Source organism: Chenopodium album, chromosome 16, assembly GCF_948465745.1.
Source record: "Chenopodium album chromosome 16, dcCheAlbu1.1, whole genome shotgun sequence".
Lineage (NCBI taxonomy): Eukaryota > Viridiplantae > Streptophyta > Magnoliopsida > Caryophyllales > Amaranthaceae > Chenopodium > Chenopodium album.
The window spans coordinates 33,960,867-33,981,302 of record NC_137849.1 but is presented as its reverse complement, the minus strand read 5'-3'; the positions used below and the strand labels follow the sequence as shown (position 1 = coordinate 33,981,302).

The window sequence follows — 20,436 nt, the reverse complement described above, 5'->3', positions numbered from 1 at the left end:
CAAAAAATTATATTGATACTAACACATTATTTTTGTATTTGTTAGTATCACTAAACAAGTATTTGAATATCATAATATCATTTAAAGTAAGATAATAAAACAAGCTTTAAATGAGAGAATAAAATAAACCCATGTGATGCTTTTGAGGAGTAAGATGATAAAACAAGTTTTGAATATGCCCCGGATCAATTAGCTATTTTGCCCCTATAAACGACCACCACGAAGGTCTTTGGATTTTTTGTTAAGTGGATTGTAGTAATCAATAATTAAGCCTATTTTTGGCGTATTCTAGGTTATATTTTGAGAGTAATATATAAATCACCCTAAGATTTTCCTACCTTATATTATCTTTATTTAATTATTCTAGGGATTAATTCGATATAATCTCATATTTTATGACTTTAGTTTTTCTTCATATAAATCCCAGCGTGTTTTTTGTATGACTGACAACAGAAAACTCTTGTTGAAAGACTCATCCACTGAAAGTCAAGGTGTGTAACCCGGTCGGATCCGAATGTAGTCGGAGCTAAACTCTGGTAAACTGGGTGGGGCAAACTAAAAAAAAAAATATTCATTACAATATGTCATAATAAGGGAGCCTATAAAGTATGCCAAAATCCTTATGTTCCAACTAGGGCCTGTTCATATTTACTGAACTGATTGGAGCTGAACTGATTAGAGCTGAATTGAATTGAAATGAAATGAATATTTTATGAGAGAGGGAAATTAGAAGCTCAACTGAACTAAATTGAACCGAGCTGAATGGAGCTGAACTGAAATAAAGCTGAAGTGAATAGACCCTAAATGATAGCAAAGAGAGCATACAACATTCTTTTTCGAAATCTCAACTTAATTTTCGTTTTGTAAGTAGTATTTTAGAAAGTAACTTTAATATATTACAAACTAATCTTTGAACAAGCGTTTAACAACACATGATGTTCATTACAAGGATTCCTTTTAGGGCCTGTTCACTTCAGCTTAATTTTAGTTCAGCTCCAATCAGTTTAGTTTAGTTCAGCTCCAATTAGTTCAGTTCAGATGAACTCCTAATTTCCTTCTCTCATAAAATATTCATTTTAGCTTACTTTAGTTCAGTTAAATCTAGTTTAGTTTAACTTAGTTCAGTAAATATGAACAGTCCATTAGTTTCGATAATTTTAAATTCAATACAAAAATGACACCATTATAACAAATAAACGAGAGGGTGTGAACTAAATAAAAACGAATTATACAAATACTCATAAGTGGTATCAAACTACTCCATACTTGGTATACATTAATTTTGTCAAGTGGAGGAGAAATTTAAAAAGTTAGTGTGAATATATATATAGCACCGTCTTGTTCGTCCACCGATCAGTCTCTTCAAACAAACACCCTCTTCTTTCTTTCAAAAAAAAAAAAAAAAAACACCCTCTTCTTTCTTTCCTTCCCAATTCCAACTACCAATTTTATTCTTCCAATGTCAAACTCAAAATAATACTAACACATTAAACAGGAGTTCATTCCTTATTCTCTCCAAAATTTAACCAATTAACCAAAACTCTGTTTTTCTTTCTAAACTCCAACTATTAATCTCAGCCGTCTTTTCAACTTTCATTTTTCTTTTTCTTTCCTCTAAACTTCCTAAGGTATTTTCTTCTTCTACATTTTTGCCCCCTCATTTTTAGTCTAAACATTATTTTAGAAACAAAATACAATTTTTTTTTTTAATTTTCTGATAATATTCCTAATTGAGAAATGTTTGCGCAGAATTAGAAGACGAATTTGATTGACCTGATCAAGCAAAGTTAGAGCAAATCAGGTGTGATTTTCTCACTCTCTCTCTTTCTTACTCCATTAACTGTGAATAAAAATTTTATTTTATTTTACTTATTTATTTATTCGATTATTTATATATTAAGGTAGATTATTTATGTATTGTTAATAGATCTTATCCTGAAAATTTCCTCTCTTTTTCACCCCTTTTTATGAAAGAATCATTCAGTCTCACCTTTTTCTGCATCAATTAATAAGTATGTTATCCTACTTTTATTTTTAGTTTTTATAGTATATTATTCTAAAATTGGATTAAGTTATGTTAGAATTTTTTCAATCGAACAAGGGCTTGTACGTAAATGTGAAACCAAAGAGGGTGTTTTCCGGGTTTTGCTGTCACCAAAATCGACAGTCCTATATTTTTCTTTTTCTTGCTACCGGTTTTTGAGATAATCATTTTTAATCATTTGAGGTTGAAGTATGAGTATGACTAATCGTTTTTCAAAGTAAATATATGAGTTAATTAAAAGTATAATCAACGCATTCACATAAAAACAAACAGGGCGTTCACTTCAACTTATAAAAATAATGTTCAGTGAAAATAAATAATTTCAGCTCAGTAAAAATCAGTAACTAAAGAAGAATTATAAGTGAAAATCAATAAAAATAGCTTCGGTTCATAAAAAATAATTTCAGTTTAGTAAAATTAATTTTAGATTAGTTAATATAATTTCAGTTTAGCAAAATAATTTCAGTTTAGTAAAAATAATTTCAATTTAGCAAAAATAAAATGAAGTAAACATGACCTAACTGTGTAAGTACACGTTAACTTAGGCTGACCACTTACGGAGTATTTTATTTATTGATTGAAAATGATTTTTAACTATTGAAATCATTCTTAAAAAATTGAAATTAATTAAAACTTCTTAGTAATGATCATGATTTATTAAAATTGACATTAGTATGTCACTCATAGAGTGGTAAATTGGTAATGGCTCCAAACGACAAAAGTAAAGATTATCCATTTGACGCGACGAATAATTACTGTGCATAATTACTCGTATACACTATGCCTTATATGTTTGTATTAGTAATGAATCAATGACAAACAATTATAGACGATGCTTTTATTAAAACTGGCAAACAATTAATGTGCAATGTTTTGTTGTTAGATTTCGTGTGATATAATGATTTTAAAAGATGAAATGAAGCACAAAGAAACAAAAGAAATTAAAACAAAAAAAGAAGAAAAAGGACGACGTATTTATTCTCCGAGGTACCAATGATCAAAGGCGTATGAATGTGACTACACGTTTGAATTATGTGTTTTATACTGTACTGCATAGTCTTCTGAATTAATATGACTTTTAACACTAACTTTTACCATTTGCCTTTTTTTGTTTAAATTTTTATTTAATTATTTTTTGACTAGTAAATCTTACCTTTTGGAATAGTAAGTCTTACTCTCTCCGTCCCCTATTGATAGTCTCTTATGGGCATTTTTCACGCGAATTAATAAACACAAATAAGAATAGTAAAAGTACATTGAAAAAGTAAATTGACATTAGGTATGCAAAAAAATAGAGAGAAAGTAATAAATGTATATGGGAAAACAAAATTTATATGGAAAATTTAAATTTGCACAAATATTTTTGTAAATTGGAGGGAATTTTGGTAAAAAATTAATATTAATAGTTGTTGGAAAAAGCAAATGGGGTGAATATTTTGGGACTAAAATTTGTCCATAAAGGATTATTATTTGGGGACGGAGGGAGTACTTTGTATTCAGGAATGTTACATTTAAATTATGCCAACAAAATTTATCACTCAAAACTTGTACGAAATAGTTTAGTCAATAAAAATAACTACATCGGCCGACTTTGTAACTGTATGTAATTGTAGTACTACGAGTTTACGACTATTACCTAATAAGTAATAGTACTCAATAATACTCTGTAATTAGTTATTGTCCTTTTGATGGAGTACTATATGGGATTATTGACCTTTTGGACTTCAAATACCCATCTTTGTCCCTATTTGATTATTTATACCTGAAGGGAAAAAAAAACAATTTTGTAAGTATTATTATACTAAATTCGTTACATATGATATGTTAATAGAATAATACTCATACAATTATTTTATAATAAAAATATACTTGGTATACAAGATTGAAATGCCGCACATTAAGTTAAAATAAAAATACACTAATACAATACACTAAGTTAATTGATAGTTTAAAATAAAAATAAAAATATATTTGGGTGAGGGATTGGAATCACACAAGTTCTTGCTCAATATTGGAAGCATGTTGTTACTGTTCAATAAGAAAAAACAAGATCCTTGTGTCTTATTTACAACCCAGAAAATGACTTTAAATAAAGAATGTTACAAGTCTCACAATCAATTCAATAATATACAAGTAAATAAGAGAATATGAAATAAATAGTTAACAACCTCCAAAATAAGGTAGACTAACTCCATCATAATAAACTATCAATTAGAGTTTACAATTTGTTTTAATAAACTATCAATTAGAGTTTACAATTTGTTTTAAACAACTTACTACATTTAAGATAAAAAAAAATTCTCAATAGCAGTTTAGTGAACGTTTTTAAAGCAATTAATCTAATAAATACCAGTGTCATAAGTATTTAGGAACAAACGGAATATTTACTTAAGTCCACTATGCCTTTTCATTTGAGTTCATTTTTCATAACAAAATGAGAAGTTAGCCAAAAAAAAAAAAAAAAAAAAAAATCAATTAAAACACCTAAATTTTTTTTAATATGCTTCTATATAGATTCGGATGGTATAATATTAAAATACCGTCGGAAAAAAAGCTTACTATTTGTGGAAATGTTCCTTTTCCATAAAATTTTGGTCCGACAATAGAATTTCCCAATTGATCAAATCTTATCTTAAGCTCTCTATCTTATGTCTACATATGCATATTGTATTTATTTCTCACTTGTTATAGTCAGATCAACAACTCTTGTGCTTAAAACCCCACCATATTTTAACTTAATTGAGGATATTTTTACATGAATTTTGTTTTTATAGAAATGGATTATATACTCTATAGAATATTAAAGGAGGGTCATGAAATAAGAAATAATTCATAATGTAGTGCTACTCATATAGGAGGCAGTTTTGACCCGCGCACTTGTACTTATTTCTTTCGTTTTCTCTGATTTATTGTCTTTTATATAGAACAAATAACTTATTTGCGTGTATATGTATATAGAAGTATACATAATTATTTCATGCAATGGAACATAATTTTAGTTAATGATGATATATTTGTTAATAAAAAGACCATAGAGAGACAAAGAAACGAGTTTTATGACAAGTTATTATGAGAAAGAGATGTTAGAAAGCTTGAATTATATTATGTGATTTCATGAGTACATATAATTCATGAGTTAATAGTAGAGTACGACTAGATACATTTGAGTATTTGAATAGGTACATAAGCTATATTATTAGGGATATGTTTTACTATCAAGTTAAAGGAGTAAATCAAAGAATTACACCATTAACATAAAATATAAACAATAGCTAATAATGATAATGATGATATAATCATCATTAACCTTTATATTTAAATTCCTAAAAGCTAATGTAGAGTCATTTTGTACATGAATTATCACATCTCTCACATGCATCAATTTGTTAATTATCTTACTTAACTTTCAAAAAAACTAAAAATAAATGATAAGTTATAATGTCACCAATCATTCCAATATTATCATATACAATCCCCTTTTTTGGGAGGAAGTAGAGTAGTAATTAATCTCACAATGAAGCCAAAAAATAAAATAAAATTATGTAACGATTCCAACACAAATTGAACATTCAACCTCTTTTTAAATCTCCTTCCATTTGATAAATATTAACATTTGTCTTTAAATATAATTATTAACATTTCATTTATATTTCATTTGACTACTATAGAATTTTCATTCGACATGAGTGTTGTATAGTTGCGGTGGGTATGTGGATGTAATGGATGTTGGGTAAAGGTGGGTAATGGATATCCAATTCCACAAGGTGGTAGTCTAGCTAGTTAGGGCATCTATGGTTTCTCTATTGCACCCGCCGTTTACAGACCAATTTGGAAGTTGAGAATTAATCTTTCTATAGATGTTAGGGGCTAGCCTCTCGTCACCTCTAAAATTCTACCAACTAACCAATTATGATACGAAAAATACATGAGTTTTACTAAAAAAAAAAGGAGTAATTTAGTTATTGCTTTAGCATTAAGCTGAAATAGTCCCACTCCATTCTTATAGTGCATGTGATCCATTATTATTGATCTTAACTGTTGGGTCATTACGCAAATTGGAAGGATAAAAAAATTAGTAGGGTCATTGAGTATAATTTGTCGACTTTTTTGGGAAATGGTTAAATTTAAATTTCCCTACCATTTTATCATATTAGCTTGAAAATATACACTAATAATCTAACATTCTACTTTTTTTTGCTTAAGTATTCCTTTTGTTATCTTTTATTTGTCTCATTTGTCTTTTTATATTGTTTTCCAAGCACACTTTTGAGCACACAAATATCTTCAAATATAAAACATTGATTAGTTAATATTTTGAAACCACCACTTGAGGGAAATTAACAACATTCTACTCCTTTTTTTTCAAAAAATAAATCTATTATACTCATAATATCATCTCTCTTCACAATAATAGATTTAAATGAGACAAATTAAAAGGAATAATTTCCTATATTTTACTAAGCTAGTTTTTCTTTTTTAGTTGTTTAATGACATACACAAGGCCTAAGAAATCAAGAACTCAACTATTGGAGTTGTTTATTTTTTTTCCTTTTTGAAAATATCTATCTCTTGGGGTTACTTCATCTCTCCTTACTTTAATCAACCCCAATTAAATAATTATCATCAACCACTACTTTTTTTCTTTGGTTAGACAATAAATGTCAATTATGAAAATTTTGTACTAAGAAATGTTGCCCAAGATTCTCTTTCTAAATGAATGGATCTAAATAGTATGAGCATTAAGTAGTTTTTTTCAATTGTATGGCTCTATATGATCAACTCATCAACTACTATAATAAGCAACAATTGAAAAGTGTATAAACAATAAATATTGTAGAGTAGAAAATAAAGACAAATCTATATTATTATTGTTGAGTATTAACTTTTAATGACAAACTTCCAAAACTTTAATCTTCAAATTTTGTTAACTTCTCTATTTTTATTTTATTTTTCAAAAAATACTATCACTTCTCATCATAACTTCTAATATCATCCTCACATTTAAAATTACAAAAATTCTTCTAATCATGTTTAATAAAAAAACAAAACAAAAACCAATGATGTGCAGAATTAATATATAAAAAGTGTAAGCTGTTAGTGCCTAGTTTTTGTAGGTGTGTTATTAAACTAATTTTTATTGGACCAAAATATTTTTAATGACTATGATAACTTCATCTGGGTGAATTTCTGATCAGATCTGATATGATAACATCAAACATTCTTCACATTATATGGTAATTAAATTCAGATGTGTTCATTTTTATCCTTCTTAATTTTAAAAATAAAACAAAGAAAAATTGCAAGAATAATAGAGGATCGTTAGTTTAAGATATTTATTAAAAAAAAAAATAAAATTATAGAATTAATTTTTACAAAAAGTTAATTTCAATCATATATTTTTAATATGTTGAAATTTCAAACAACTAATCAAAAAATAATAATAATTAAAATACTACCAAAGATTAGAGATTTGATGTTGATTCATAAACTAACATTCGATTGGAAAACTTCTCAAAAAAAAAAAAAAAAAATAAATAAATAAAAAAAAAATAAAATAAAAAACAATTTACATGTTAATGAGTTTACTAGGACTTCTCATTTGATTAAAAAAAATTTAATCCAAAAGCTAGTTAGGGAGAGAGAGAGAGAGAGGACTAAAATGGAGAAGAAGAAATTTAGGTTCATTTTAACCTTGAAATAATTACACTAGGGGGTGGGTGGGTATTGTATCATCCTTATTTAGGGTATGTTCTCTTCAGTTCAATTCAGTTGTTTTCAATAAATCAGAACAGGCCCTTGGGGGGCAAAAATTTCGAGCATAAATCTCTTTTTTTTTTCTCCATTTTAGGCATAAGATTACTAAAACTTCGTATTGGTTACCCCATTAATTGTTACCTCATGTTTCACCTAATCTAGACATACCTACACATCTGAAAGACAATGGAACAAGTAATTTAAGACATTGAAAAAGAAAAGTTGAACAAGTAAAATACAAAGTACAATTTTTTTTTTTGTTGTTTTGAAAAGATAAGAATAATAAACATTAATAAGCCCTTCTCGTGAGGAAAATTCCTAATATTAAGTAGAATGGAGGTACTTGTTTTAGAGGTGATTCCACATTTTTTACAAGTCGTTTATAATAGTAATAATACGTGATTGAATTAATAAATTATGGTGCCACCGTCCAAGGTTGGTGCAAGGCTTTTTATAAAGATGGCAGTTGATGAACAAGTAAAAGGAATGAATAGCTAAAATAGGGTTGCCCAACTGGCAACTGCACCCATTTAATTGGAGATTTGTTCTTAAATTAAAAATAAATAAATAAATAATAATAATAATAAAGAAAAAGAGGATCAAGCATGCACGTATACAACAAAAGCAAGGTTTAATTTTACTTTTGAGATTCTGCCCCTTAAATAGTTAAAAAGCATTGGAATAAATAAATATGCAAAAAGGTGTGCCAATAAAATATGTTAGCTTTGTTTTTCAATGAAATACAAGTCTCATCTTTGATATACCCTACAAAAATATTCCAATCTTTTTCCACCACAAATTCAACATCTTATACATTGCAGTATTTTGGTGTTTTATTTGCAATGTTAAGCATCCATTTTTCACGAGAGATATGTTGATATATGAAAATCAAAAATTTATGGTGCATGTTAACATCAGTCTTTATGAATACATGGCATTATTATGCAAGAAACTAAAATTTGTCATTCTTATATCGTATGGGCTCGTGTTGCATTTATACGTATAAGAAATCAAAACTAAACATTATTCAACGTTTATATCGAGCTTATATTGTACATGTGAGAGCGTGATGATTATTATGTTGTCAAAAGATATGAGGTTCATATTACGGTAAATTATGCTTCAGTAGTTTAAATTAAAAGAAATTAAAATTGTAAATAAAAACATAAAAATGAATTACTTTGATTTGTATGCTATATTATTTCTAAATAGTTGTATATAGAAAATTGTGACTTCGAGTGTATTAACTAATAACTAATTTACAAACTTATGTATATAGTTATGCAAATCGTATTTTCAATTCAAATAATGTAAAAACTGATAACTGAACAAAAAACGACAATTAAAAAAATCCCAAAGTGGTGAAGCAGAAGCATGGCGTGCAAACAATAAAGTTTTTGCATAACGCATTAGCAGTCGACAGACGATCACTAATTATACAGCATTGACCTTGTTAGTGGTCAAGTGGGTCGACTATTACAAAGTTATAATCTTTATTACAAAGTTTTAATTGACATTTGGCATATACGGACATGACTCATTTCCACTTCTACTCAATGGCGCGTGGTCCCACCTCACCACTCCTCTGCCCTCTCCCTTGTTTGTGGTCACTATTCAATACTACTATTACGACTACTTCGCAAATTTCTATACTGATACTACTACTATACTAGGTACGGCCTATAGAGTAGGCGTATTTGTATTTGTAACGATCAAGCTTTAAGTCTTTAACTCATACCGTCTTATATTTCAATGTCTGAGTTTCGAATATCAACGTTAAACAGCTGGTCTTGTATGAACTCGATCTATAATAAATTGTTATAGACTTAATATTGACACGCTCAAATAATATAGTTACATTCTAGAGGATATAATTACCTTTTTAGATGATATAATTATTTTGTTGTGAGTCATATTTTGGATGATATAATCGTATTTTAATAATTTAGTCAGATGATATAATTATTCTTAATACTTTTATTAATAATAAATTCATTTTTTAAGAGCTTGTTTGTCATCGTTTTTTGTTTTTTCCTGTTTTTTTTTTTAAATAAAAAACCAAAAACAGGAAACAAGAAAAAGGTATTTCCACTTTTCAGTAGTCAGTTTTCAAAATTATTATAATTTTAATAAGTTTGACTAGTTTTTGATTTATTAATATATGATATATATCACATGATTTAGAAAAATAAAAAACTAAAAAACAGAAAATCACAGCGATGCCAAATAAACCCTAAATGATACATTTATATAATCAGGTTATGGATAGTATAATTACTTTTCAAATGATATAATTACATTTCATATGATATAAGCCCATTTCAAATGATATACTCGATGGTTGGTGCACTAGGTTTGTTTTAGACTTTATATTGATCAAATTATGCAATGACAAATTTGACAGTAAAAAAAAATACTAAAAAAAAAACCGTTGCAAATCACGATCTTATCAGTACTTCGTGGTTGCATGTTAGGTACGAGTGGTAGAAATGGAATAACAATACTCCTTCTGTTCCATTAAAATTGACCCATTTAATTACTTGTTGTATTCATTTAACTTTTTTATTCAAATGGGGCAATTTTAGTGGGACGGATGGAGCAGTTGATTTCAATATACTCCGTTATTTTGTATTCCGTTATTTTGTATGAGGGTATATTTTTTCAAAAAAAAAAAAAAAAAAAAAAAAAGACAACCGGACAAAAGTAGAACAAGAAGGCATTTTTATTTTCCTAAATGCATAAACAAATGGACAAAAGCAGAATCATAAATGATTGATCAGAAAAGAAGTGCTTCAAGCTTTCTTATCTTATTCATTCAGTGCCAAACTAGAAGCACTTAGTCTAGCACTCTAGCTTAGTTGTGTTTGACTTTGACCAAATCTAGCTCACAAGATCAGGTCGGGTTAATATTAAGATTAATTACACCCCCACCCGATGACCCGAATGACTTATGAATTAGTTGATCATACGACATTAAACTAATTAAACACATAAAAAATACCGTTAATTACTGATGAAGTGGTGGTTATCTCAACTCCATCCACCAATCCAATACAGCTTTTCAGTCTCTCTCTTCTTAACTCTAACTTATTAAGCTTCTAGATTATCCAGGATGCAGCCACGTCACACTCGCCGCCGATCATTAGAGGTAACTATGTCTTAATATCATCAGTATATTAACCTCAATTTCATATTATTGGAAGGTAAACTTCCTTTCATTATTTTTTTTTAAAAAATAAAATTTAAAAAATTTTCCAGAAAATTTTTTGATCAAAATTTACAATTGGAAGTAAATGAAACTGTAGAGAAATGGAGAAAGAAATACTAGTTCAAGTAGTGGTAATGGTAAGATGAGTTGGGCTGAGTTATGTTGTTTGGGTTGCACCTGCCTGCAGCTGTTGTGGCCTAGAGTTGTTCTGCGCAAATGGCTTAACATCTCTTCCAAGGATTCCGATTACAGCGCCGATACCGATGTAGAAGATATTGATGATGACGACGACGACGACAACGACAATGATGATTTGTTTGGTTCTCTTGCTTCTGTTGATGAAGAAGGTATTTATTTTTTTATGTTATGTGACTTATGTCAAGTTATGTATAGGATCATGGAATTGGAACATTTTATTGAATGATTTGTTATTTTTACTGTGTCAATAGTATTTCATTGGTGTCATTAATTAATTGCTGTTTGTTTGAATTGGTAAAGTTTGATTTTTGATGGTGACAGTTGCTTTGGATTCAGGGTATACTAATTCTGTTTTAGAATTTGATTTTCTATTTTGGGAGTTGTATAATTTTGGTGATTCTTTTTTTAAGGAAGTAAGTTTGCAATTTTGATTATGGAAGATGTGAGAAAGATTCAAGTTGACTAGGTGATTAGAGTGCTAAATTTATGCAATTAGTTGAATCAACAACAGTGTCAAATTTGGTTTTTTTCGATCTACGGAAACTTGCTAGGAATTATTGGCTCCAAAGATGATGGTAAATTGGAAGAGGAATGAGAGTATTTTGAGTGCTAGTTTTATGCAATTAGTTGAATCAACAATGTCGGATTCAGTTTTATTCAATGTAAAGAATATATTTAGGAGTTATTCTGTCCAATGAAAGAGACACGAGAATATCCATCACGTTGATTGTTGTGTTGCCATAGTTAATGGTCTTATACAGTGTGTTTGGGAGTTCAGAGTTTTTAATGAGAAATTTCTAGGCAAAATTGTATAAATTTGAGAAATTCTTTGACAATGTTCGGTTGTTAAGAGGAAAACTATGGAAAAATATATCTAAGAAAGTACGAGTCACTACATATTACGGATATTTTACCTAATTTGTTAATCCATTGTTTATCCTTCAAATGCGTTGGAAAAACTAATCAAAATCTGAACTTTACAGTACCCAATTGTCCACATTTTTCCCATAACCAAATAGCAAACTGCTAAAAATTAATGATTATATATACTTTTCTTTTACTCAAGATTTCATGAACTCGATGCTGCTAATCATTGTATTCTAGAACTAATTGTTCCAGGTCTTCCTGATTGTTACATTTGTTAGACACCCATTTATGAATATTCAAGATGTATTTATCCACCTTTTCAGAGAGCGTAGTCTTATATGGTTGACTACTTGACTGTGTGTTTAACAGTAGGTATCAAAATAGATAAATATGACTGGTTCTGATAAGTACAATATATCAGTGTGTGCTGCTAATTAACTTTTCATGAGTATTCTCTTTCCCAAAACTATGTTAAATATAAAAAAGGGTTGGATGAAGCATGCAACGTTGTTAATATACTTAAATATGAGGGTTTTCAGTGAAATATGCCTTCTATGTTTGTCCATGGATAATGTCAATGCGTTGCATATTTTCCCCTTATATTATATGTGCTCTCATAAATCTGCACATTTTAATTTCAGACAACCTACCACGATTGAGAAGGCGAAACTCTGAAACTTTCAGGGCTCAATATATACATACGAAGGATATCAGGTACTTGCTTCATCTTGGATACTGAAAAGTACCGTTGTTTCTTTTTCTGAGCTATGATTATTGAATTCTTTCTTCCTGGATTGTAGAGTATGTGTTGGGACTTGGAATGTCGGTGGAAAATTTCCGCCTGATGATCTTGATATTGAGGATTGGATAAACATCAATGAGCCTTCTGATATTTACGTGCTAGGGTAAGATCTGTGTAGTAATTCTTAAAGTATCTCCCTATATGCTCCCATTCATATATTTTGGGCCTTTTCTAATAGTGTGATCACCTTCATTTATTTCTACGAGGCTGCCTTTAAAGCACTTGCATACTCCACCATATGCGTGCCTTGGCAGATGCAAAAAAATTCATTCATAAGTGTTATGTTCTTTTCCTTTGGTTTGCTGTACTATATAATAGCATGATTTTCCACCCTCTTTTTCAGTCATTCTAATATTATTATTGATTTTGATTTTTTTTTAAATATAAAATAGTCTCCAGGAAATTGTACCACTGAATGCTGGTAACATTTTTGGGGCTGAAGATAACCGACCAGCCTTGCAATGGGAAAGTATTATTCGAGATACACTTAGTAGAGTTACAGCTAAGAAGGGCTTTAAAAGCTACAGTGATCCCCCTTCTCCATCAAAGTTCAAGCCGTCAGATGATATTCCTGATATAGAGGATGAGATATCACTTGGTTCTGATAGCGAAGGGGAGGAGGAAGTGTATCCTGTGGATGAGGAGCTCAATGGATTTTATGAAGTTAGAGACAAACTGGTCAGTGGTGATGGAATGTATAAAGACCCTGGAGTTTCAAGAGGTGACGAGATTCCTTATTCAGACGTTTGTGTAGAGAAGGATTTGAAAAGGCAAACAGTACCTTCAAAGAGATTTGAGAGATTACAAAGCTTTCAGTCAGGTCCTCTGAACGCAGGTGATGTATTCGCCATCAATCCAATGACATCGAAATTAACTAAGACATTAAGTGGAACGGAAAGGATTGGTTTGAGCTGGCCTGAGCCTCCCCTAGATTTGTTAGCTCAACGTGTTTTGGAGAGACCGCTTAGTTTTAAGTCTGGAAAATCTTGTAAGGTGTCTAAATCATTTAGGGCATACAATTCTTTTAAGATGAATGGTGACTACATGACATTGCCAGATGCTACTACGGTTGCAGCACTTGACCTTGAAACACTTATACGACGGAAAAGAAGACCAGAATATGTGAGGATAGCAAGTAAGCAAATGGTTGGAATTTTCCTCACTATATGGGTTCGTAAAGACTTGCGCAAACATATACAGAACTTAAAGGTGTCTACCGTTGGTGTTGGTGTTATGGGCTATATTGGCAATAAGGTCTGTCTCTTTCCAATTCTTTTCTTATCTTGTCTTGTTTTTACTTCCTCTTTATAACCACTCCTGGTTCTGCTTATTCTTTGTTTAAATGAATAAACAAGAATTTATAAGTTTGCTTACAGTTTCGACTGGTTCATGAACTATGTTAATAGAATCTTATCAAATTGGATCTCAATGCTTTCTTCCTTAATTTCATGTAACAACGACATTTTTTACTATTAAACTTGTCTAGTTTCTCGTTATTTGTATTGATATCAACTACCCATCTTAATAAAGTTATTCATGACTTCCAGATGAGCATCTGTATGAGTTTGGACTTTTAACCTGCCCTATCTGCTTTCCCTTTGAGAATCTAGTAACTCTTTTTTTCCCCCTTTTTTTATTACAAGTATAAAAATAAACCTTGGAGCTCTAGTCTGTCTTATTAATTTTGTCTATTGATGGAATTCCTTTTCCTGTATATATATAGAAGGATCAAACATTCTACTTGCATCTTCTGCCTCATGAACTGTACCTTTTACAATTTATACTTGTATTTTGATTTACAGGGAGCAGTTTCTATCAGCATGTCCATATATCAGACTCTTTTCTGCTTCATATGTACTCACCTGACATCTGGGGAAAAGGAAGCTGACCAACTAAAACGGAATGCTGATGTGAATGAAATACACCGAAGAACATATTTTCGCACAGGTTCAGGTCTTGGAGTTCCTAAAAGCATTTATGATCACGAGTAAGCTCAATTTATTCACACTTCTTGTTCTCAATTTTCTGCAAGTGAATTTTTTTCATTACCTATAGTTGTATGTTGTATTGGTGCACAAATTTGGAGATCTGGGGAGTTGGGGTAAAAGTGCTGCTAAAACTATATTGCTTGATCTGATACGTGGCATTTGTTATGTGTTCATCTTTACAGAAGAATAATTTGGTTTGGGGATTTGAACTATCGCATCAGTATGTCATATGACGACACACGGAAGCTAATATCTGAAAAAGAATGGTCCAAATTGGTCGAATGTGATCAGGTATGAGCTAAGATGAATTACTCTCTGAAAAGAATCAAGTAAAAATTTCTCTCAATCACTAGCAAAGTTTAATATCTGTTTGAAACTTCCATATTTTAAAAATCACTTAGAATTTGAACTTAATCTTCACCTGGCATGTTTTGACATAATTGTTTTGAACTTTTCTAGCTCTAGTTTCCAGTGCTTGCATCCGCAAGAACATGATTTTATGAAGTCAAGCTTTTTAGCTTTTTGTATTTGCAAGTGTTTTTGATCCTGATGAGAATGTCCATGCATTGCATTGACTGTGACTCGGTGAGCGTGTCAAATGCAAACTTTATAGATTTATTTTGGGCTGGTAGAGTTCTATGTTTTAGCATGCTTTGAAGATCGGTTGTGGCATCTGATAGTGCCTCATTTGTGAATGGTTTTATGCTGACCTGTTGGTAACATTAGCTATGTAAACTAATCAGCTTACAACTGTTGGAGGATTCGGATTGTTGAGCATATATAAGAAGTTGAAATGGGAACCCAATTTTCTTCAACTCTCTGAATTGGTGGCATTATCATTTTGTTAATTTTGAATCTGCATAACCATAAGTTGTAGCTTTGGCTACAGGCAGAAGAACTTGTTCTGTCACACCATGTTACATCAATCAAGAAGAATAATCATTGTAATTAATGTTTTTTTTGCTGGTGATGTTTATCATTAGGGATATGTGAAAACATAAACGATGAGAGAACATTGGGACTACCTTGAAAAGAGTGAGAGGGAAACTATGGAATTATCTTTACTGGTGCTGGTTTGAAGAGCTAGTTAATATACTACTACCCTAGCCCAAAATTAAGTTTTTCTTTGTTTTCTACTTTTAGCTTTGTAGACTTCTCTTCAGCTTCCTTGGGGAGGGGAAGGGGGGGGGGGGGGGGGGGAAGGAAGGAGGAATTAGGCCCCATTTGGTTTGATGTAAAATGTTTTCATGGAAAATGATGGAGAATTGCGTCCTTAATGACGGAAAACATTTTCCTTTACTAAACAAGGGAAGCCATATTTTCCTCCCTCCTTACTCCTTTTTAATTCCCTCTCATCCATCCTCCCATCAAAATTCAAGTTCTTTTGACTGGCGCTATAATAAAGTGAACTACTAAAGCTGCTACTGTCAATCATAACATGTAATCACTCACTTTTGGAGACATTAATGCTCACTTAATTCCAAACTAAGAAATTAGAAAAAAAGAGAGAAAAGGGCAGAAGTATAATTTTTACAAATCCAATGAACCAATCAAAAGAGTTTTGATCAAACCTCTTTTATGAGTTTTTTAACAATGAGAGTTGAGACCTATGACCTATCCTTTCTTGTCCTTGGTGAATTCACAGTTACACTTTGTTGATAATTTATATGTAATTTTTTTGGCGAAGAAATAATGAATAAAGATTTAACTCCAGTTCTAAAAGAAAGCTTTAAATTTGTATGAAGCTCATTGTACTGCTTTCCTATTTGATATCATTATTCATTACTCCTATTCTTCTAAGTATTGGAGGTCCACCTCTGATCATGATGGATGAGTGAGGGTTTGGAGCGGATTCATGCAGATTACTCCCTGTGACAATGGAGGGGATATTTTCTGTTGAACCTTAGTTTGACTTTGACATGGAATGGTTGTCTGCTGCTTTGCAGGGGCTGAATATTAGTTTCCTATTTGTCTGAATAATTTTCATGTGAAGTGCTTGCTTATTCATGTTTTCCCAACTACAGTAGATTGTTGTAACATTTCTAGAAGAGAATTAAAGTGGGGGGAAAAATCCCTCTAGCAAAATGTTAAGCATTTGAGGTGCTTAAGTAATATCATCCAATAATAAGATGCTGATAGTTGCAAATATTCGATAGGAGTATTGATTATAGATGTTAATGTTATTGTCTCATTAATTTTTGCATATGCATTTCATGAATATGAATTCATATGCATACGCACTTCATGAATAGAGTTGTAGATTCTATCGAGTATATTTTGATCTTCTCTTGTTTGATAGAAGATGCGAGCTTCTAACTAAGCTAAAACATAGTTAGTCATTGCCTTTTTGTCAACTTTCACATGTTGCATACCTGTATCATCAAGAAAACGAAATATATTGAGTGGCAATTTGTAACACTAAGTTACAGAACCTGATTGATGTAAATTAGTATTCATCACGTAGTGTTCAAAAGAAAACAATCATGTAATTCCAAAGACGAAGTACTACTTAGGATAAGATAACTTTCTTCGAATAACTTATTTTGTTGACAGGTTGTTCATTATGGTGTCATTATTATTAACTTGGTGACACTTATAACTGCAGCTTGTGAAAGAGTTCAGAAAAGGTCATGTATTTGATGGATGGTCTGAAGGTATATTAAAATTTCCACCGACTTACAAATATGAGATGAATTCTGACAATTATTATGGAGAAGATCTGAAAGTGGGGAGACGTAACCCAGCATGGTACGAAATCATTTTATCTTTTACTAAATAAGTTGGTGCCTCGTACAATCTTGCTGATTTTAGCTTTACATTTTCAATTCCGCTTTACTTTCTTTTTTTGCATCTTCCCCATTTTATGTAGGTTTTTTTTTCCTTTCTCTTCAAATCTTCTCAGGTTCTTCTATTACCTTCCCAACCGTCTTGCATGGTCATCTAATATTTTAATAAAGCTCATCCAGTCCCCCCCCCACCGTTATTTCTTTTTTCCTTCTATATTGCTTTGTTACATGTTATCTGTTAGTGTTTGCAAATGTAAGTATTCTAGAGATTTGTTCAATTAGTTATTCAAGAAATCATGTCTTAATAAAATTTGGAAATATAAATTAGTTGAACTAATCTATACAAATTGTAAAATTACTGCTTCAAAAAAGTAAAAGAAGTACAATCTAGTATGGTGCTAGACTTTGTAGTCTGCACTCTGCAGGATGTATCTCAAGCAGACATATGTCAGTGTTTCTACTGTGATGTTTTTGGTCATGGTAAAAATAATTGGTGTTTCAATTCAGACAAGAGTGCTATAAATAAATCTTACAGATTTTATTTTATAAAAGAGAAGATTGTGGTGAAGAAATATAGGGTAAAAAAAACCAGTGAATAATTTACTACACATTATGTCTGCACACTCATAATGAATGTGTACCTGAATTTCTGCCTAGGCTAATGTAATAAAAGTTCCTAATTTGTTACTTCGTATTTTGTAGTATTTCATGATTTTTTTTTTTTTTTAAAAAAGGGTTGGGTAACCAATTCTCTAAATGAGTAATCATTCTAGGAAATGAGGAAGTAAGTTTTTTCTCTTCACTTTTCACATAAAATCAAGTACCCCTCTTCCTTCAGTGTAATTTTGAGGAGGAACTTTTCACGCAATTGTGCATGATTTGTTCTTCAGAAGATCAACGAAAAGTATCTTCCATCAAGCATAACAGAGCCTAAATATATCATTTTTTCTTAATGAAGTCATCAGTAGCATGTAGATTGTGCTACATATTGATTCTATGAATGTGTTACTATTTTCTGCACCTTTACTGTTAAACATGCCTGCCTTTAGGCAGGTTCTTAGCAGTAAGTTCTAAATGCCAACAGTGATATATCCTATATTGCCTTGCAACATCACTAGTATTGTCCAAGAAAGATACCTTAGCTTGGAAGTACTGTATTGACTTGTATGCTTTTCAGGTGTGATCGTGTCCTCTCATTCGGAAAAGGAATAAAGCAGCTCGATTATAGAAGATGTGAACTTATTTTTTCTGATCATCGACCTGTCACTGCAATATATGATATTGAGGTGGAGGTTTTCTCTCCTAGAAAGTTACAGCGAGCCCTTACATTTACTAATGCAGAAGTGGAAAATGAAGATATTGTGTTTGACCACAGAATGAATGCAGCATTGAGCCACTTGAGACCGAAAGAGGCAAGTAACAAATCTTTGTTTCTAATGTAGTGATCTTCCTTGGATATGTAGTGGCCTTGTAGGTTGTCAGTGTGATTCTTAGCTCTTTGTTTTTCTTGTGTGTTTCAAGTAGAGAAATATTCATAGCGTAGAGTTATCGCTGATGTTACACTTTAATGTTTAACAACACAACATTCATTAAGTACCTATTTACCAAATGTTAGGTCTGTTGTGGTGGCAGCTGCGCCTTGATATCAGGATGAATAAAACTCTAATCTGTTGTATATTCTGTAACACTGGAAAATAGAAAGAAAATGCTGCATTCTCTTGAGTGTCGGAAGATGGTCAAGAGTGTGTTTTACATGACATTGTATTGTCCACCACTCTTCACCTGCCCCTTCTCTTTTATTAGATGCTCAAAGTGCATGAGAAAATTCGATGTATAGACACGGTGATATAGTACTTTAGTAGTATTTTTTTCCATTAGTAGTTTTTTTTGGACATAGGCCAAGCCAAATCAATTGATACAAATTATTAGAAAAGGAAATTGTAGTACAGCAACATCCTATCACAACGTCATAACCCCCTCCCCCCGTTGAACTTGTGCTCAATCCGCATTTAGGAGATTAGGACAATGTGCTATTGAAGTAGTTTGGCTAGGTTATTTCCGTGATTGCACATATATATGGATGGCTCTTTTGTGCTTCCTTGCAAGTTGCAACATATGAGCTATATTGCATGAGTCCATGGAAGAAGTAGTATGTAATATCATAAAATTGAGACCCTTAATTTTTATATTCAGTATAAATCAACATAATAAAATTTCAGATTATTAATGTTTATAATTGTTTCGGTCTATTGCAGCAGGACATACCTGGTTTGGTCCGTTGACTTGGTGGGCCGCAGTTGGAACTGGATCCAGTGACTCGGTCTGTCTCCTGTGTACCATTCGAGTGTTCAGCATTTCTTGATGGTATAGTACATTGCAGGTCGTTTCCTCCATCGATCTGTGATACTTGTACAGGTTTTGACAAATAGGCAAAAGCATGAATTTGAGAGCATCATCATTCATTAGACATTGATATAATTGTACATTGATGAAACAACCATATTATGTGTAAATTTTTGTCTAAATCTAGAATTCCATATACTGTAATCATAGTTCACACTATCACTATTCGGCTCTAGTTTTGTATGTTCCTTAACAGCTCAGAGTTCAGATGAAATTTGCTCTTGCAGTTGGATGAATTATGTAACTTGTATGCCTATGATGTTCTATGAATAAGCAATAAATCATTTATCACTTTTGTTGTCAAATTGCATTAGCTCAAATTGCCGGCTTTTCATTAATATTATTAATCAGGGCAATGATATGTGCATTTTTATAGGGCAGCATCA

At 31.1% G+C, this 20,436-nt stretch overlaps 1 protein-coding gene across 2 annotated transcripts; it reads left to right on the top strand.

Annotated features, from left to right (window-relative positions):
* Positions 1–1,365: 1,365 nt before the first annotated feature.
* Positions 1,366–20,341, top strand: LOC145586399 (type IV inositol polyphosphate 5-phosphatase 3-like). 2 transcript variants are annotated; one of them, XM_081643234.1, is made up of 12 exons: positions 1,366–1,628; positions 1,750–1,801; positions 10,901–10,946; positions 11,194–11,353; positions 12,713–12,785; positions 12,872–12,976; positions 13,266–14,127; positions 14,676–14,860; positions 15,044–15,152; positions 17,467–17,609; positions 18,825–19,059; positions 19,903–20,341. In XM_081643234.1, the coding sequence occupies exons 3-12, from the start codon at positions 10,911–10,913 to the stop codon at positions 19,927–19,929; spliced, it is 1,935 nt and encodes a 644-aa protein (XP_081499360.1). In that variant the 5' UTR covers positions 1,366–1,628; positions 1,750–1,801; positions 10,901–10,910; the 3' UTR covers positions 19,930–20,341. The 2 variants fall into 2 exon arrangements, with proteins under 2 accessions (XP_081499360.1, XP_081499361.1); XM_081643235.1 differs by lacking the exons at positions 1,366–1,628; positions 1,750–1,801 and having other exon boundaries at positions 10,519–10,946; positions 19,906–20,341.
* The last annotated feature ends 95 nt before the right edge of the window (positions 20,342–20,436 follow it).